We start from the raw sequence: 19227 nt of genomic DNA on the forward strand, positions 1-19227 counted from the left end.
CCTCATCCTATCCCAGGGACCTTCCACGGGCTCGTATCCCACTACCTTCATGTTATGGGGTAGAGTTTCAACAAAGCGGGGGAGGCACAAAAAAATCAGACCCGCACACTGTCAGTGCTGCCAAGCTAGGAATTTTGAGATGGAAGGTAGATGAGAGAGAGCAGTTTAATGAAAAGACTTAGCAGGCTCAGCTTAGAGCTCTGGCTCTTCATTTTGCTAAATGAATGACCACGTGCAGGCCCCCCACTTCAGAGAGCTCCAGTCTCCCCACCTGTCCTAACGAAGGGTCTTTGGATGGTTACCTGGAGTGACTGCCCGTAAGCTAGATGCTGAGAACCTTTCAATAGTGCCTGGGCTTTGGGGGGATACTGGTTCCACATTTTGGAAAATACAACTCACGGAAGTAAAATTCTAGATGAAATCTTACTAGAAATTTGGAGAAATATCATAACATTAGGGAGCTAGGTCAACATACTTGGATTTCTTCTAGAAATTTTGGGGGCTCAGGTTTACTGCTGATAACAGAATTAAAGATTTTTCTTAAATCCTTTAAAATCTGTTCTTTGAGTAAATTTTTAAATCTCACCATCAAGTTTTCTTTTATTTTTTTAAGTTATAGATTTAGACATTGTCTAATGTTTTGTCTAATGGAATAGGCAGCTAATGGTTTGTTGGGAGTACTGAAAAAGAGTTTATATACTTAACATATGAAATTATATAGACAACAAAATATGTAAGATTGTATATATAAATACTATAATTCATATGTTAACAGTGCTTTGAAAAGATTAATTTGTTAGGCAGATGGTGCACTGCGGAGCTTCCCAAACAAAACTGTGTTTTTTCTTATAAAAAGTCTAGAAAATTGAGCAAATGAGGAAACAGGAGACAACCATAGCCTGGTGATCAAATCTGTCTCTCACTAATGGTTTTCTTCCCTTTTCCAGAATCCTAGCTCCCTCATCCTGCAACCTTTGAGTCAGCAGAATCCTGAGAAGAGATTCCAACTTTCTGAACACTGTCGGCTCTATTTTGGGGCGCTCTTCAAAGCCATCAGCGTATTTAACCACAGCCTCAGCAACAGCCAGCCTCCCGAGGTCTTCATCACGCAGAGCAAGCTGGTCATCATGGTGGGACAGAAGCTGGTGGACACGCTGTGCAAGGAGACCCAGGAGAGGGACGTGCGCAACGAGATTCTTTGCGGCAGCAGTCACCTGTGCAGCCTGCTCAAGAACCTCGCGCTGGCCACCAAGCACGCCGTGCTCAAGTACCCCAGCCCTGCAGCCCTGGGGCACCTCCAGGCCGAGGCCCAGAAGCTGGAGCAACACACTCGGCAATTCAGAGGGACGTTAGAATGAGCCTCCTTCCCCCTCTGTCTCCTCGTTAACCTCTTAGCCTCAGCTTTCCCAGCCTGACATGTGCAACTCTGTCCTACAGGCAAAGCCAACCTGGGGATGCACCATTGAGTACACGCTGGTATTATCGAGTGGCTAAACAACCCCAGGACATTGACTTAGCCCGGAGAGGTCCAGGTATTAAGAAAGAGCTTTGCGGAGTTTTTAGCATAGCCTGTGGAGTCAGTGTATGCAGGGATGTTGTAGAAACCAATTTTATATTGGTCAAATGTATGCCTGCCTTAAAATCATTCATTCAGGACTTATTTATTGGGCATCTACTTATGTCAGATTCTAGGTGCTGGGCATATAGCCGTGAGCCAGAGACCTTGCCCTCAGGGAGCTGACAGTCTAGTGGCGAGATAGACGGTAAGTGATGAAGGATTACATGCACAAATTGTCAGGTGTTAGCAAGACGGTGAAGGAGGAGGGACTGATCCTCAAATGATGAATTTCTGTTGCATCCGTTAGCAGATGTGATAAGTTTTTCATTTTGAATTGAATTAAGATTTGGTACAAATCATGTACCTGCATCTTATACAACATATATATATATATATATGCTATTTTACCTTAACTGAGTTAAAGATACACCTTATATTTACAACATAACGTATTCTGTTGGGTTCCTTATTAATTTATTTTGTATGTAATAGTCTATGTTGATAAATTCAGTATGTTTACTCAGAAAAGGCTTGTATTACAACAGTCGCCAATCTGTGACCATTTGTAATGTTATGTAAATATAATCATGAACTGAAGCATTCTTTGTAGCAATCCTCTCTTCGGAAAGGTTGGTGATCCATCCATGTCACCCAGGTTCTGATATCAAAGCGAAGCCACCCATGTTTGCTTTTCTTATTCAAATGTCTCTCCCCAAAGTGTGCAAGGAGATACCATAGAGGCCAGGTGCTCATGCACGAGGCTAGTGCAGCAAAAACAAAGCCATCACTCGTGGTGAGGCAACGGGAGGTGTGGTGTGGACAGGATACCCATTGCTGGGCACAGATCTGAAAGCGGTGCAGAGCTCCCCTCAAGTCAAACCACCTGCTCTTCCTCTCCTTGCGGCTGGGTCTGCAGCTCACGTTGCTATGGTGACACCATCTCTACTTTGCTTCAAGTGAAGGTCCATGTCTCCTGTATACATCCCAGCCACCAAACACCTTTGTAACCTGGAACCAGCATCCTCAGGCTGGAAGTTATCTGAAATGTCACCAACCTGCCTGCTACTCTGCACTTAACAGGCACTTCTAAGTGGTTGACTGTTAGAAAGCTGCTTGTTTTCACCGAGTTGCTCCTAGGGTCTCTAAAGAAGGATCGCATCTTTGTGAAGCTCGCTGGGTTCTCTGCACTAGAACAGAGATGCCACATTCTTTGAACAGCTGTGATCTGTATTGGCAAGAACTCCTACTGCAGGTGATCAAAAACCACATCCAACTTTTCTTAAGCAATAAAGGAAAGTTATTGACTCAAGTGTCTTAAAATAACCCAGGGACAGACTGGCTTCAAGGACAGCTGGTGTGGGTGCCCAGTTTTTCAGTCCCACTTTCTCTGTGTTAACTCTCGTGATTGCAAGGTGGCTGCCCCAGGTTATGTCTTTTGTTTGTGGCTGGAAGAAAAGAAAGAGGCTTGATTCTACTTAGCCTAACTTAGAGCAGGTGCCAGCCCCTGAAATCCCCAGGACAAGGAGAGAATGTAGTACTCAGGTTGACCTAGACTTGGGATTCACCCCTCCCCATGTGTACATGCATGTGCGCGCATACACACACTCTCTCTCTCTCTCTCTCTCTCTCTCTCTCTCTCTCTCTCCCATGTGTCCTGAGAGAAGGAAAGAATAGCCCTGCCATAGCTATGACATGTCTGGGATCCCCCTGCTTTTAATTAGCAAGTTAGCCTGCCACTTACATGGATATTTCAAGAAGACATAAGATTCTGGGGTCAACAACTATGTCTGGGGTCCCCAAGACCATGGCTGGTCCAGTGATTCACAAGGAGGAATCCCAAGACTTAGCCTTGTGTTTCCTACTCATGACTCTGATCTAGTACAGTGAAAAGAGACAGCAGAGGGAAAAGCTCAAAGAGTTTGGTACAGAGGAAACCAGGCTGAAGTGGCCAAGAGTCACAAGGGGGCACTTTTAATTCCCTCAGCAACAAACTGTGACAACATCCATGAGATGTTGCCAGCCAGGGAAGGTCATGAGAGCCTCACCTCCAGGACTCCATGGGGTTGATCGTGTTGGCAGTCTTTACATGGTACATTCCCGAATTCCAGTCTCTCCAAAGGCAAGCAGGTGTCCAGTATGAACCACATTGTGTGTACAAACAGTTTTGGCACGTGGACCCATTCTCAACTCCAGGGATGGTGGGAACCCTCCCCAGATCTAAGTTTTTACAAACAACCAAAGGTCATCCTGGCAAGCCAGCCTTTCTAAGAATATTATTTAGGCTTTCTATGTCAACTCTTCCACCCAGACACACGGGATTTTCCTTACAGCCTTGCAAGCAGCTTATGCTTATATCATTTCCACCTCACCCCATGTCCCAGGGCAGAGCAAAAGAAGGCACGGGTGATGCCACTCGCACACTGAGTTTGTGCCAAAGCCGAAGAGCTTAGCACAGGCAGACCCAGTCTTTCCTAGCAGCCTCTGCGCAAACCTAACCAAGACTTGCCTTAGAGGCAGACAGGATCTTTACGATACTGGACAGCAAGCAAACCTGCCTTTGTGCTCTGGAGAGAGACATGATCTCTGTCTTCTAAGACTGTTTGCTAAAAATCACCTTGAAGGGGTAATTCAGAACAAAATTTCACCAATGCCTGTGCTGGAAGGACATGCAGGGACAGGGTCGGTACAGGGAGGCACTAGTACCTGTATTCCAGCCAGCAAGATGATTTTTGCACCATAGTAATAACAGCACGTATTTATTAAGGGACTACTACATTCCACATCCTGTCTTAATGCTTTAGCTGTTTTAACTCTTTTGGTTCCTCATACGTGAGAGGCTCTAACAGGTAATCAACAGATCCCCATTGCTTTCAGAATACTATCGATGTATGTACGCAGATAGGCAGATCAATATATATGGAGATATATCTGTCTACGTAACATTTGGGGGGGTTTCTCTGCATGTATTTTGAGACGAGTTCAAACCAACCAATTCAAGCCCTTGTTGATAAAATACAAAACCATTGGGTTGAAAATAATGAAAGCTGCTGCTCTTAGCTAAATGTGTTTCCTTCCCTTTTTTTGTTTTTTTGGTTTTTTTAGGAAGGGCAGTTATGAGATGAGTTTCCTCTAATTCGATCGGATAATTGTTTCTGAAAAACACTGAAAAGTAATATCACAGTTTTTAACTTTTAACAATGTTTTGCAAAGTAGTTTTCTTTTATGCCCAGAATTCTGTGCCACTTCCTCTCAAAGTAGGAAGAGGAAATGGTGGGTGGTGTGGTGGTGATAGCAACTTGACCTCAATTAAGCTGAATTTCATCAGGAGGATGGAAGTGGTGAAGGCCCTCGTTGAGAGATCTTCTGTGTGACAAGCACCGGGGAGCTGTGTTTCTGGTCTGGTTTGGGGGCAACTAGCCTTCTTTTTTTTTTTTTTTTTTTAAATAAAACATCTCTTTAAAATTTCATATTCTCCCCAAGGATCCACCCAGGTCTCCAAAATCTGTCCATTTACAAAGATTGCCCATTTGTGTAGGTGGTTTGCTAATGCCCTTTTCCTTTCTTTTATTCCTTGAACAACTATTTATTGCACATCTCCTATCCACCAGGCCTCTACTGATCACTAGAGCTGCTACAGGGGACAAACCACAGGTTCTGCACCTTCCAGCCTTCATTCCAGCTGAGGGGGATGGGAATCCAGGGCCAGGGAGAGGTGGGATGAGTGGAGCACTCTTCTTGAATGCAAAACATAAGGGGGCACCCCAAACCTTTGTAATCAAGATACATTGAATTTTGAGGCAATGTTTTAAAAAATCACAACCAGTGCAAAGAAGTCCATGTTAAACAAGATACCAACTTAGATTTATAACATGAGGTCAGTGGCGTAAGTGCAATGATGAAATTCAATCAAGGTGGTGGTAGTGGATGGAGGAATGGGGGGGGGGTGCTCTTTTACTGGGAGACGTCAGGGAAGAAGCTCTACGGATACACCCCCCCACCCCTCCTGCCAGGAGCAGACACTGAGTCACTCAAGGGAGGCAATCTGGAAACCAGTGGGAAAAGAGAGTTCCTGGAGAAGGAACAGCAAGGTAAGTACCCAGAAGTGGAAATGAACCTGGAGCTCTCAAGGGAGAGAAGGGACCAATGTGGCTGGAACAAAGAGAGGAAAGGGAACATGGGTGATATCAGCTGGGATGGGTAGCTAAAGGCCAGTTCATGAAATACTTTTAATGTTTCCCTAAAACTGAAAATCAAAAGTAATTGTTTTTGGTCTTGAATTATGTCAGGATGAATTACTTCTAGCTTTCCACTTTATTTGACTTTAACCCTCTTTGGGACATCCTCAGAAGTGTAACCGTACATGATGGTTGTGATACTCTCGAAAAATCCTAACACACAGGCTTTTGTCATTTTTTCATGCTAACTCTTAAAATGAGTCACTCTGCATGCCTGCCTTGTCCAGACAGAATTGTAAACTCCAGCTATGGGAGAGCACTATGGGAGGGCAGCTCTCACCCGAAATCAAACCCTCAACGAAATCAAACTCTCAACGTTCAGGAGGCTGAAACATTTGGGAAAGATTGTAACAGGCAGTAGGAGCGCTTAAAGTACTTGTTCTTAGCCTGAGCCTCAGCAGGGGAAGCATGAAATACATAGATGTGTAAACTGTAGCAAGATTTTCTATGTACTACTGGATATTTTTCTGGAGAGTAAGTCCAAAGTTTTCATCAAATTCTCTATCAGGTCCAATGACACCAAAGAGGTTAAGAAATACTGGTTTTGCCAGAGGATGATGGTTTTCTCTTTCCTGGTTTTATTCCTTTCCTGTCCTTTAAATCCACAGTTCGATTGGGGCAAAGTTGTCACCAAAGATCCTTGCAAGGGAATATCCTGCATCGGTTCATTCCGCAAAAACAGAGGAAAGTAACAGCAGCTAATGACATCAGTGTGTCACCGTGCCTGGAACAAAACAGCTCAAGTCACGGAGCTGACACTCAGCCAGCTCTCAACACAAATTAGTTGCTGTTGACGATATTAACTCCTCAAACCTTAAGCTGTGTACTGTCTGCAGCACAGAGTAGCCTAAAAACCAATACTCTAAATGAGGACACCAAGGAGGAAAAGAAAAAATATCCAGCGCCCGAGCTTCAGCATCCACCCAGCTGGCCCTGCGGGGCGCCACAGAAGCTTTTGGGGAGAGGCTAAGGAACATGGCATAATCACAAGAGCCTCATCTGAGAATGCCTCCTAACCTGCACTCCTTTTACTCAACTGCTGTGTGCCCCTGACCCAAGATTGTACACCTCAGTCTCAGGTTTGTCATTTGGGAAATGGAAGGCATTATATGCCCTATGTCCTAAATTACAAAGACAGAGGAAACAGTGCCTCCAAATCCCCCAGTGGAGTCATGGTTTAATAAAGAGTGGTTATTTTTATTTTAATTTCTCCAAATGAACTTGGTGAAGGGAAGATTAAGCCGCCAGAAAAGAGCACTGGTTTGAGAGTCTGTCTAAAGATCTTTGCATTTATGGTATTCTGTAACCTGATTTTCTGTCCTTCGGGGACAGAGGGGAGAAAACTAATCTTGTAACCTAGTCTCAGCTCTCCCTCTTACTAGCTGTGGGACCTTGGCTAAGTCCCTTAATCATTCCTGGCTTTTATTTCCTACCTTGTAAATGGATTCTCATAGCACTTATACCAGATTTAGGGACTGCCAAAACTGGACTTGTCACCTTCCCTGAATGTGTCTGTACTTCCTCTTGGTTTACTGAGGATATTGTGTCAAAGGTTCCACTCACCGAGGACACAACGGGGACTAAAGCGTAGTCCCTACCATCACAGAGTTTACAATTCCTGTGAGCGGCTTAAAAAATAAATCATAAGGCAATGAGAGACGAACTGATTAAAGGGGTTATATTGTTTTAATTCTCATTCATTGCAGTAAAAGATAACACAATGTTACAATCCGTGAAGTTTTTTTTTTTTTAAGACTTTATTTATTCATTTGACAGAGAGAAATCACAAGTAGATGGAGGCAGGCAGAGAGAGAGAGAAGCAGGCTCCCCGCTGAGCAGAGAGCCTGATGCGGGACTCGATCCCAGGACCCTGAGATCATGACCTGAGCCAAAGGAAGCGGCTTAACCCACTGAGCCACCCAGGCGCCCCTACAATCCATGAAGTTTTTATATCACATATTTTCCTTCCCAACTGGGGAATATTTTCAGATTTCTTTCCTCTTTTTTTTTTTTTTAAATGTCTCACTTTGGTCAACAAGGTGACACCCAATTATGTAGGTCCACCCTGCTCGCCGTGGTTAGACTTTCCCCAAATATTCCTAATAAAGAAGGAACCACTGGAACGATCGTGAAGAGGATAGACGCGGACAGTCGTGGATTTTAGCAGGGGTTTTGCTGGTTGAGACGCAGCCCGTCTCCGGGGAAAGGCAGGTACACAGGAGTGTGGCTTGTCCAGCGGCCTCTCTTCACTGCAGCGGATTATTAGCAAACAGCCGCAGGAGGCTGCGAACCGCACACACGCACGTACAGACTCTCTGCAACTTTCCCGCATCGGCCGTACGCACCGCACGTCGAGGCGCCGGGCCTCAGAGGGTCGCACGTCCCCACCCTCCGCTCCCACTCCACGGCACAGGACACCGCGGCGCTCCGTGCCAAGTTCTCGGTTAACCCCCCGGGCGCCCTTCCGCTGCAGCGTAGCTGCATTCACAAAGTGCAGACCCTCCGGGCGCGGCGCTCCCGCCCCAGGACGCGCCAGGCCCACAGTCAGACACGCTAGGGTGGGACGAGGCGTAAGGAGGGGGTGACTTGCTCCCGAGTCCCCCCGTCCCCCCGCAGCGCGGCGAGCGGTCGCCGGGGCGCGGCAGAAGCCCTGCCCCCACCGGAAGGAGGGAGGAACGGGCCGGGCGCGGAGATGCGGACGCTCCGCCAGCCCCGGAGCCGGCGAGGACCCGCTCGAGTCCAGGCAGCCCGAGCAGCCCCGCCTCGCCCAGCGCCTCGCGACGGTCTCCCTGGCAACTGGGGCTTGGCCACGGAGCCGCCCCGTCCCGCCGCGGCGCGGCCGGCGCGTTGCGTCAGCCCAGCGCGCCGGAAGTGACTGCGGCGGTCGCCAGGGACCTCCCGGAAGTGGTCGCTGCGGAGTGGAGCTGCTGACTCTTGGCTCCTGGTTTGCGATGGGTTGCGACGGAGGAACAATCCCCAAAAGACACGAGCTGGTGAAGGGGCCGAAGAAGGTTGAGAAGGTCAGAGACGTGGGTCCGGTGGGAACCCAGGGAGTGGGGGTGGGGGCGGGGAGCTAGTGGGGTTCCTGACGCCGCCGTGCTCCTTTATCTCACTTGGAGAATTCCGAGTTAGCAACAGTATTAGGATCGGACTCTTACGGAGTGCTTGCCGTTGCCGTTCACCTGGCGGCGGGCTTAGTGTGGGGTAGCGCGTACAGTTCTCGCGGCAGCCCCGTGGACACGTATTGTCACGATCCTCGCTTTTCAGACCTTGAAATTGAGGGCCAAGAGGACAACATTGCAACGCCGGTAAGTGGCAGGGCCAGGATTTACAGCTTGTCTGCGCCGTCAGTTACAGTGATACAAACGGCCGCTGTTCATTGGGCTTTGCACACACGTAACTCCACTTTCTCCGGGAATTCGTCCCAAAGGTTCTTTTACCCACATGTGATCAGGCCCTTCTCGTATCTTGCCGCCCTGCACACTGCCTCCGTGGCTGATTAGTGTCAGCCACAGATAAAAAATAAGCTCCCTGTGGCACAGTCCTGCCTTTCCCCTGTACAGCTAGCGCAATTCCTGGCCCAGTAAATACGGTGATTAAATGAATAAGTGGATAGGTTTTTTTTTGTTTTTAGATTTCTTTCTTTATTTATTTGATAGGCAGAGATCACGAGTAGGCAGAGAGGCACGTAGAGGGTGGCGGGGAAGCAGGCTCCCTGCTGAACACAGAACCCGATTGGATTCCGAGTTTGATCCCAGGACCCTGAAATCATGACCTGAGCCAAAGGCAGAGGGTTAACCCTCTGAGCCACCCAGGCGCCCCATGAGTGGATAATTCTTAATTCTCACAGGTAACTGAGAAGAACTGTATATGATAATTTTCATGCTATTAACAGCAAAATTGAGTCAGTAACATAACCAAAATCACAACGGGTAGGCAATGAAGCCAGGAGTGCCAACCATTTTTTTTATTCAGGAATTCAAAGTTAGCATTGATAAGTACTTTACTTTCTTAAGCCTTTATTTATTTTTTTTTAAAGATTTTATTTATTTATTTGACAGACAGAGATCACAAGTAGGCAGAGAGGCAGGCAGAGAGAGAGAGCGAGAGAGAGGGAAGCGGGCTTCCCGCGGAGCAGGGAGCCCGATGCGGGGCTCGATCCCAGGACCCTGAGATCATGACCCGAGCCAAAGGCAGCAGCCCAAACCACTGAGCCACCCAGGCGCCCCAAGCCTTTATTTTTTAAATAATCTCTGTGCCCATCATGGGGCTTGAACTCATGACCTCGAGATAAAGAGTCAAGTGGTCTACCAGTTAAGGCAGGTGCCCCACATTAGTGATCACTTTTTTCCCCTAAGATTTATTTATTTATTTAAGAGAGAGAAAGCACAAGCAGGGGAGCAGGAGGGAGAGGGAGAGGGAGAAGCAGAATCTCCACTGAGCAAGCAGCCCAATATGCGGCTCCATCCCAAGATCCTGGGATCATGACCGAGCCAAAGGCAGACTGAGCTATTCAGGTGCCCCAGTAATTACTTTTTACTACAGAGGGCATGTAAAGTAGCTAACAGTGTGGCACACGTGGATGCTGCACATACTCTCCAGCAGCTAGAAAATCTTTATAAAAGGTGGATCTCCTGTATCACTACTATATTTGAAATCCTCCAGCAGCTTTTTGTCATATTCAGAACAAAATCATACAAGGTCCTGTATGATCGGATGCCTTGCCTCTCCACCGCAGCTTCCACCCTCTCTGGGTCTTTGTTTCAGCTATACCGGCCTCTGTTTCTCAGCCTGGAGTGTAAGTTCCATGACCTGATAATGCTCTTCACTGTTGCCAACGTACATCTCGCTTCCGTCGCTGCTTTATAGTGCTTGTCGCTGTTCTCGTTTGTGTATTGTCTGTCTTTCTCGGACATGAATGGAGACTTTGTGTCTTACCTTTGTCCACCACACAGTAGACACCTGGTAAATGTGTTGAATTTGAGAATGAATGAAGTCTCAAGAGGATGGAGTGTGTCCTCTCATCACACCTACAGATGCGTAGTCAGTGGCAGGTCGTTAGCATTCATGAGAGCTTTTGCCAGAAAACTGTTCAGCTAGTTTTGTTATCTTGCGGCCAGGGCTGAAGAGGAGTAGCTTAAAGCGAAGCTTGGCAAGGTGTCAGAAGGGGATAGAAAAGAAGAAAGCATGATCTGAGACCACCAGAGTCCTCAGGCAGGATGGATTTTTGTTATCCTTACTTATTCTACGAATACTTCATTTAATGCTTATCACAGACACCACTCTAGGCCCTGGGGACACAGCAGCAAACAGAGTCAGCCTTTGCATTGCTTACCTTTCATATAGATATATAATTAATATTTTTGATCACTCATATGGTATGTGTGGTCTGGCCAAACCATTGCTGTAATTTAAGTCCTTGCCCTGAAAAGAAGAGAGACCCAGGTTTAAAAAAAAAAAAAAAATGGGTTTCAGAAGTTTTGGGGGGTTATCAACCTGGGTAAGGATTAGTTTATCACTTTTCTCCCTGTCCGCAGCTCTTCCAGTTATTTTTTTAATCAGCAAAGGACTGTGGGTAAAGCAGGAGAGGGATTCAGAAAGGAGATCTTGAACATGTTGGATATGGGTTTTTTGACTCTGCAAAGGATGTAGTAAATTGACTTCACCGGTGACAGGTTTCTCTGGGGCTCCGCTACACTGTGAATTTTGATTAAAGTTACTTAAGGAGCCAAAGTATAGCCTTTGGGTCTGGGGTATGGATAGAATAACAGTTGCCGTAGTGTGGGTTTTGTTTTTATTTTGTTCTATTTGAAATAATAGAAAAGCGGTAGAAAATAGTGATTAAAAGTGTGGTTTCTGGGGCGCCTGGGTAGCACAGGGTAAGGGTCTGATTCTTGGTTTTGGCTCAGGCCGTGATCTCAGAGTTACAGGATCCAGCCCTGCTTTGGCCTCCGCACGCAACACGGAGTCTGCTTGAGACTCTTCCTGACCATGCCCCTCCCCCGTTCTCTCTCAAATAAATAAAATCTAAAAGGAAAGAAAAGAAAACCAACATAAAGACATGGTTTCTGGAGCCAGCCACATGGGTTCTTAGCTTCTTCATCTACTTGCTCTGCGACCTTGGACATGTAACCTAACCTCTTGGTACCTCCCATCTCCTCAGTAGCAGAGTAAAAAGTACTAAGTTTGGGGTTTTTATAAGGGCTAAAAGATTTAGTCACAGAAACTGCTGAACATAGCACTTGGTACACAGTAAACAAGCAGTTGTTACTGCAAAAAGTAAATTTAAGGGAATTTTTCTGTATTTTTTTCTCTTCCTACTTTCTCCCACTTGTGCCCTTCTATTATATTATTCAGATTTGGCATTTTAGGAGGGGAAAAGAGAGGGCTATGGACTATTATATAGGTAAAATATCATTTGAGGGCAATAGAAGTTCTTGTGTTTGGATTTTCAGAGTGTGGGTAAGGATTTGAGATACCCCGTAATGAACAAGTTAAATTGGTGATTTTTTGAAAAAAGATTTATTTTTTTGACAGAGATCACAAGTAGGCAGAGAGGCAGGCAGAGAGAGAGAGAGAGAGAGAGAAGGGGCTCCCCACTGAGCAGAGAGCCCGATGCAGGGCTCAATCCCAGGACCCTGGGACCATGACCTGAGCCGAAGGCAACAGCTTAACCCACTGAGCCATCCAGGTGCCCCTAAATAGGTGATTTTTATAAAGAATTATATTAGTCTTTATGCTGAACTTAAAAAAAAAAAACCTATATTATAAATTCTTAGGCTTTAAATTCAGCTAAAACTTTATAGCCTTTCCCATTGATAGAAATTAACCTGTATTGCTTACTTTTTCAGTATGACTTTTTTTTTAAGATTTTATTTATTTATTTGACAAACAGAGATCACAAGTAGGCAGAGAGGCAGGCAGAGAGAGAGGAAGAAGCAGGCTCCCTGCTGAGCAGAGAACCGAATGCGGGGCTAGATCCCAGAACCCTGGGATCATGACCTGAGCTGAAGGCAGAGGCTTTAACCCACTGAGCCACCCAGGCACCCCTGTATGACTTTTCTAACTTACTGTTAAGGTACAAATGCTAGGGGACGCCTGATTGGCTCAGTTGGAAGAGCATGTGACTTGATCTCAGGGTCATGAGTTCAAGCCCCACAGTAAGTGTAGAGATTACTAAAAAAAAAATAAACTTTAAAAAATAGATGCAGGGCGCCTGGGTGGCTCAGTGGGTTAAGCCGCTGCCTTCGGCTCAGGTCATGATCTCAGGATCCTGGGATCCAGTCCCGCATCGGGCTCTCTGCTCAGCAGGGAGCCTGCTTCCCTCTCTCTCTCTGCCTGCCTCTCCATCTACTTGTGATTTCTCTCTGTCAAATAAATAAATAAAATCTTTAAAAAAAAAATGCAAATACTGAGCAGAGAGCCCAATGTGGGGCTCGATCCCAGAACCCTGAGATCATGACCCGAGCTGAAGGCAGAGGCTTTAACCCACTGAGCCACCCAGGTGCCCCCATGTGTCACTATCTTTGATATAAAAGACAAAAAATCATCACATGTGGTATAACTAAATAAGCCTTTATATGTAGAACTGTGGCCCATATTATCTTTCAGAGGTAAAAGTTAATTGAAAGGGTTTTTTTTTTTTTCTTGTCTCAGGTTGACAAAGATGCTGAACTAGTGGCCCAATGGAACTATTGTACTCTAAGTCAAGAAATACTAAGGCGACCAATAGTTGCCTGTGAACTTGGCAGGTATGATTCCTTTTACTTACTTAAGATGAGTTTTTATTAACTAATTTTTAAGAGAATTTTAATGTGGAAAAAAAAAGATTCTTAAGGTGTAAATGCAGTGCTTGATTCTTGAAATGTGAATCATCTCAAACAAATTCTTGAAGCCTAGGTTATTATTCCCTGTTTCAGAACATATGTCTGCATATTTCTATTCAGTTTGGTTTATTTAATCTGTGATCTAAAAGTTCAGGGGCCAGTAAGAACTCATTTATAAACAGAAATGCATGAAGGAGTTATGTGGGGTAGTAGGGAATGGTGGGGACTGGAGGAAACTGGAGAGTTCATGTCCTTTGTGAAAGGGGAGCTGCTGCTCATTTCCAGCCAGATGTTGCAGTTCACGAATGTGGGCCTAGTAGATTCCAGAGCTTGGTTTTTCCCAGGAAAAGTGGAAAATGCACTTTTATATTAAACTTCCCGATTTTTAAGATCCTGTTCAGATCACATTCAGCCCTCAGACTGCCAGTTTGCAACCCTTGGTTTAAACTAGTTCTTTCTTTGTATACTCTGGAAATAGTTGAGACAGGATTTAATTTACTTCTTTAATAATGCAGGGCATTCCTGTTATCAGATGTAAATGACTTTGGATTGTACTGAATTTCATCTTACTCCTTTGTGTGGAGGTTGATTGTTGCTAGAGTGTTCTGACTCATCCTTACTGTTGCAGACTTTATAACAAAGATGCTGTCATTGAGTTTCTATTGGACAAATCTTCCGAAAAGGCTCTTGGGAAGGCAGCATCTCACATTAAAAGCATTAAGGTAAGACCAGTGATTCTGAAGTTCTCCAGGGGTCTCAGTGGCTAACGTTTATTTTAAAGAATTCATGTACATTATAGACTGAACTTAGAAGTTTGGAATTCTGCTCCCACCCAGCACCTAATGAAAGTGTAACTTGGGGCAGGTCACTTTAAAGCTCAAGCCAAGAGTTCCCACGCCTATCGTTCCTGCCTTATAAATCTGTTACAATTTAATACATACAAAAGAACTTTGAAAACTTTTAATGTGATGTACAAATATTTAGAGACATCACTTTTGTAGTTAAAACTCAGCTACTTGAAGTTTTGATTTGGAAGACACTAATAGAATTGGAGAATTTAACAGGTAGATCACTATTAAGTCAGTGTGGTATTTCCTGCTAATTAGATGTTCTGATTGGCAGTTAAAATTCTTTTATAAAAATGGAAAAAATTAAGATTTTTGGTAAAGGAAGTTGAGAGGACAAAATCTTACAAATCGGTCAATGGGAGAAAAATCCAGAAAGGGGTAAAGAATTTGAGAGGCACTGCTTTGGCAGACACTTCATCTCACAGGTGAGAGAACTCACTGTCCTTGACATCTTGAGGCCCCGTAGCTAATGAGGTGCCTAACCCAGAACCAGAGTCCCTGCTTCCCCATAAAAGGCTTTGGGTTTTTTCTCCTCTTTCTTTGTAAATTTTTATTATATTAGGCCTTTTGTTTGAATTCTTGGAGTGATTACAGGATATATGCTATTTATAGGCAAATCAGCAGTTCTGGAATGTAGGTAAAGTAGTGCTTTAGAAATAACCATGCTGGGGCGCCTGGGTGGCTCAATTGGTTGGGCGGCTGCCTTTGGCTCGGGTCATGATCCTGGAGTCCCAGGATCGGGTCCTGCACCGGGCTCCCTGCTTGGTGGGGGGTCTGCTTCTCCCTCTGACCTCTCCCTTCTCATGCTCAGTCTCTCATTCTCTCTCTCTCTCAAATAAATAAATAAAATATTTAAAAAAAATAAAAAAAGAAAGAAAGAACCATGCTGATTTTTATCATCTTTTATTTGGGAAAGAGAATTCATTCTTAAAAAACCCATTATAATGATAATTATTTTTGAGATGATTATCTTATCTAAAAAAAGTGATCATCTTTGAAATTAATTTATACAGTTTTATATTTAAAATAATATTCAAGGTACATGATTGAATTTTGAATTTTTTTTTTTTTAAAGATTTTATTTATTTATTTGACAGAGAGAGATCACAAGTAGATGGAGAGGCAGGCAGAGAGAGAGGAAAGCAGGCTCTCTGCTGAGCAGAGAGCCCGATGCGGGACTCGATCCCAGGACTCTGAGATCATGACCTGAGCCGAAGGCAGCGGCTTAACCCACTGAGCCACCCAGGCGCCCCTGAATTTTGAATTTTAATGCAAAAAAAAAAAAAAGACTTCCAAGAAATCAGAACTGTAATGGCAGAAGGATTCAAATAAAACAGTGCAAACATGCAAGGTAGTCATCACTGTCGGTTGGTAGCCCTCACATACTCTTGAGTGGAGAACTGGATGAGACACAGGAAGCTGACTGTACGGACGGTACACGTGGTGGCTTTTCTTTCGGAGCACTCAGGTGCTGTCCGGAGTGCTGACATCAGGGTGGCACAGCTAAATGTCAAGAATGCCCAAGTGCTTTAGTGGTGCCATTGCATCAGTCCTTGTGAAGGCGAACTTCTAAAACCCCGAACAGCCAGCTCTTGGAATACAGTGTTATTCCCTGGCTAATGTTCTGTGCTGGACTCACTGGACGGTGGCCTCATAGATGTTATTGTCTGTTCAGTTATTAAATAAACCTGGGCCGCCTGGAATATGGAGCAGCCTCAGTGAGGATTGGCGGGGAAAGAAAATGTTGCTTTCTGGATGAAACCGATTCAAAGCTCTCTCTCAGTGGAGTCATTTTTCATGTCCAAAGTTACTTTTCCTTAAATAGCAAAATATTTGTAAAATAGAAGTTAACTAATTCACTTGCCAGTCGGTGAATTTTAGAAGTCTTGTTTTGATTTAATTTTTTTACCCATGTTACAGTTGATAGCAAAAGGAAAGGAGCTAGGAAGAAGAGGTTTGGAAGAGAAAGGTCTGGAAAAACAGTTTCTCGATCGATTTAGGTGGTTATTGAGGCTAAGAATGATCCGTTTATCACATGAATTCATAAACTATGGATGGTTTTTCACAGAATGTGACAGAACTGAGGCTTTCTGATAATCCTGCCTGGGAAGGGGACAAAGGAAACACAAAAGGTGACAAACACGATGACCTCCAGCGGGCACGTTTCATCTGCCCCGTTGTGGGCTTGGAGATGAATGGCCGGCACAGGTTAGTAGGGCTGTGGGGCAGCTGGTGTGGAGTCTGGTTAGATAATGTTGCTATAGCCATGTAATCACACAGTCCTCTTGAAGGGGTCCTTTGGTTTGGGTGGCGCCTTAGAGGTAGTGGTGCTGCCATAAGACCTCCTTCATTCCCTAACAGCTGTTTATAATGTGGTGTCCCATCGAGACCCTTAACTTCGGTGTCTCTGCTTTCTGTACTTGAAAGTAGGAACACCTCAAGAGGGATTTTAAAAAGTTCTCACGGGACACTTAGAAGACTTGAGTTGGGTTATTTGGTCTTTTCTTATGGGAAGAAAGCAGAGGACAAATGTTGCCCATCAGACAACTCCCATTTCCTTATAATTGCTGAAAACTATGCAGTGGAAAACAGTCACCGAATATGTGGTCAGTCAGTCACCTAAAGACCTACCTGATGATTATAGCTTGCTCTGAATTTGTAGCAAACGAATCCTCTGACACCAGAAATCTGAGGTCGAGAGTTCTATAGCAGACATAAGAGATGTGTATATTTCTGCCTTAAAAATTATGAGTGTTGAATGGTTAATCGGTGCCTTTTTATAAGATATCTCAGCCAGGGACGCCTGGGTGGCTCAGTTGGTTGAGCAGCTGCCTTCGGCTCAGGTCATGATCCTGGCGTCCTGGGATCGAGTCCCACATCGGGCTCCTTGCTCAGCAGGGAGCCTGCTTCTCCCTCTGCCTCTGCCTGCCATTCTGTCTGCCTGTGCTTGCTCTCTCCCCGCCTCTCTCTCTGATAAATAAATAAAATTAAAAAAAAAAAAAAAAGATGTCTCAGCCAGCCAAAGCTTTCAGCTCTTTTCCTACCATTTAGAAATACCTTTAATAACTGGTGGTCCCATCTGCCATCTGGAATCTTACATTTAAGATATTACTTGTTGAAAGATAGTATTTTTTTTTTTTACTATTTTCATTCAGGAAACGGGTTGGGACTGAGGTAGGGGGAGAATCTCAAGTAAGTAAAAACTTTGAGCTATAAACAACCACATAGGATCTGGAGAATTCTGGCACATTTTACACATCTGTTTAACAGACGTGTGTGGCAAACTGCATCGGAGAGCATGACCACCATGCCCTGAAATGGTGGAACCTGTGGCTTTGTAGATTTGGGGAGAAATAAAATTTTAGGGCCAAGGAGCTTTTAAAGATTATATTCTTTAGATAGTCTGACTTTATTAAGCCTCTCAAAGTTTACCATGTAGTGGTGATGTATATGTTAATTAGCTTGATAGTGATGACCATTTGATGGTGTGTACATATATCAAATCATCAAGCTGTACACCCTAAGTATAGACAGTTGTGTTTGTCAGTTGTACCTAAATAAAGCTGAAAGAAAGAAAAAGTAATGAATTAATTAAAAAGCTGAAGTTCTAGGGAAGCAGACAAACGTACCTCACCTCATCCCACTTATGTGTGTGGTTTCGTATGTGGTGTACAACACATTATTTCAAGGTTAAAGTTGTAACATCAAAATGACCACTTTAGGGTACCGGTTTCAGAGGTGTTCAGTACAACCATAGTGCCGCGCAGCCACCAGCCTCTGTCTCCTGGCATTTCCCTCCACTTCTCTCAGCCCACAGGAAAACTCTGTAGCCATGCAGCAGCCTCTCCGCATACCCCCAGCCCCAGCCCCAGCCCCTGGCCGCCGCTGGTCCGCTCTGTCTTCGTGGATTTGCCTATTTTGGAGATTTCCTATATGTAGAATCACTCAGCATTTGACCTTTTGTGTCTGGCTTCCCACTTCTTTTTAGGAAAACCATGGTTTACCCCAAAAGAGGAACTTAGCAGAAAGACTCAACTCTGGGGTCTTGAGCAGGGGTTACCTATAACCTATTGTTCTGATTATGGGTTCCCTAGTTTTTCCCCTTTTTTACTAGTCTCCTCTCTTCTCTCTTCCCAGTTAATTGAGCTTTGCCTGTTTTGGCTTTGCCCTCCTGCTATTAATAGGGCCTCCACAGTAGAAAATTGATTAGGGGGTGACTTCATACGTTTATTAAAAGCTTATATAATAAAGATTTAAATACAGAGAAAAATAGAAGTAAATGACTTAATGTAATGAAAACTTTGAGCATTTGTTTAAAGAAAAATAATTTTCTAAATTACTAATAATTAGTAAGCATCCATAAAAAAAGATTTTTTTTGCCCCAAACACAGTAAATGAATGTAGTACAATGTTACTAATTGGGTTTTTGTTAAGGTAATCTGTATCCACTATAATCCCTAGAGAATTGGAGAGACCTTTTTTTTTTTTTAAAGATTTTATTTATTTATCTGACAGAGCACAAATAGGCAGAGCGGCAAGCAGAGGAAGAGGGAGAAGCAGGCTCCCTGCTGAGCGGGGAGCCCTGTGGGACTCGATGCCAGGACCACCCAAGCTGAAGGCAGTCATTTAACTGACTGAGCTTCCCAGGCGCCCCTTGCAGAGATTCTGTTGTGGTGTTTTGAGAGGACTGTAGGAAGTAAACTGTGAACATGACTTTCCCTTTCCCCCAGTTTCCACCTCCCGTGTCATGTTCTTAGTTG

The 19227-nt window shown here is 44.5% G+C and overlaps 2 protein-coding genes across 5 annotated transcripts in view; both read left to right on the top strand.

The window, feature by feature from the left end:
• Window positions 1-2862, top strand: part of CASS4 (Cas scaffold protein family member 4) — a 35284-nt gene extending 32422 nt beyond the window's left edge. For all 3 annotated transcript variants that reach the window (XM_059408018.1, XM_059408019.1, XM_059408021.1), the window contains one exon: window positions 948-2862. In XM_059408018.1, the coding sequence (XP_059264001.1) occupies window positions 948-1358 (411 nt within the window). In that variant the 3' untranslated portion in view covers window positions 1359-2862. The remainder of the gene's footprint in view (window positions 1-947) is intronic.
• A 5801-nt stretch (window positions 2863-8663) lies between these two features.
• RTF2 (replication termination factor 2) overlaps window positions 8664-19227 on the top strand; it is a 40315-nt gene continuing 29751 nt past the window's right edge. Inside the window, exons 1-4 of one of the 2 annotated variants that reach the window (XM_059407280.1) lie at window positions 8664-8813; window positions 13450-13544; window positions 14248-14341; window positions 16536-16675. In XM_059407280.1, the coding sequence (XP_059263263.1) occupies window positions 8745-8813; window positions 13450-13544; window positions 14248-14341; window positions 16536-16675 (398 nt within the window). In that variant the 5' untranslated portion in view covers window positions 8664-8744. The remainder of the gene's footprint in view (window positions 8814-13449; window positions 13545-14247; window positions 14342-16535; window positions 16676-19227) is intronic. The other variant, XM_059407279.1, reaches the window with a different exon arrangement.

The sequence above is a fragment of the Mustela nigripes genome, chromosome 7 (assembly GCF_022355385.1).
Source record: "Mustela nigripes isolate SB6536 chromosome 7, MUSNIG.SB6536, whole genome shotgun sequence".
Lineage (NCBI taxonomy): Eukaryota > Metazoa > Chordata > Mammalia > Carnivora > Mustelidae > Mustela > Mustela nigripes.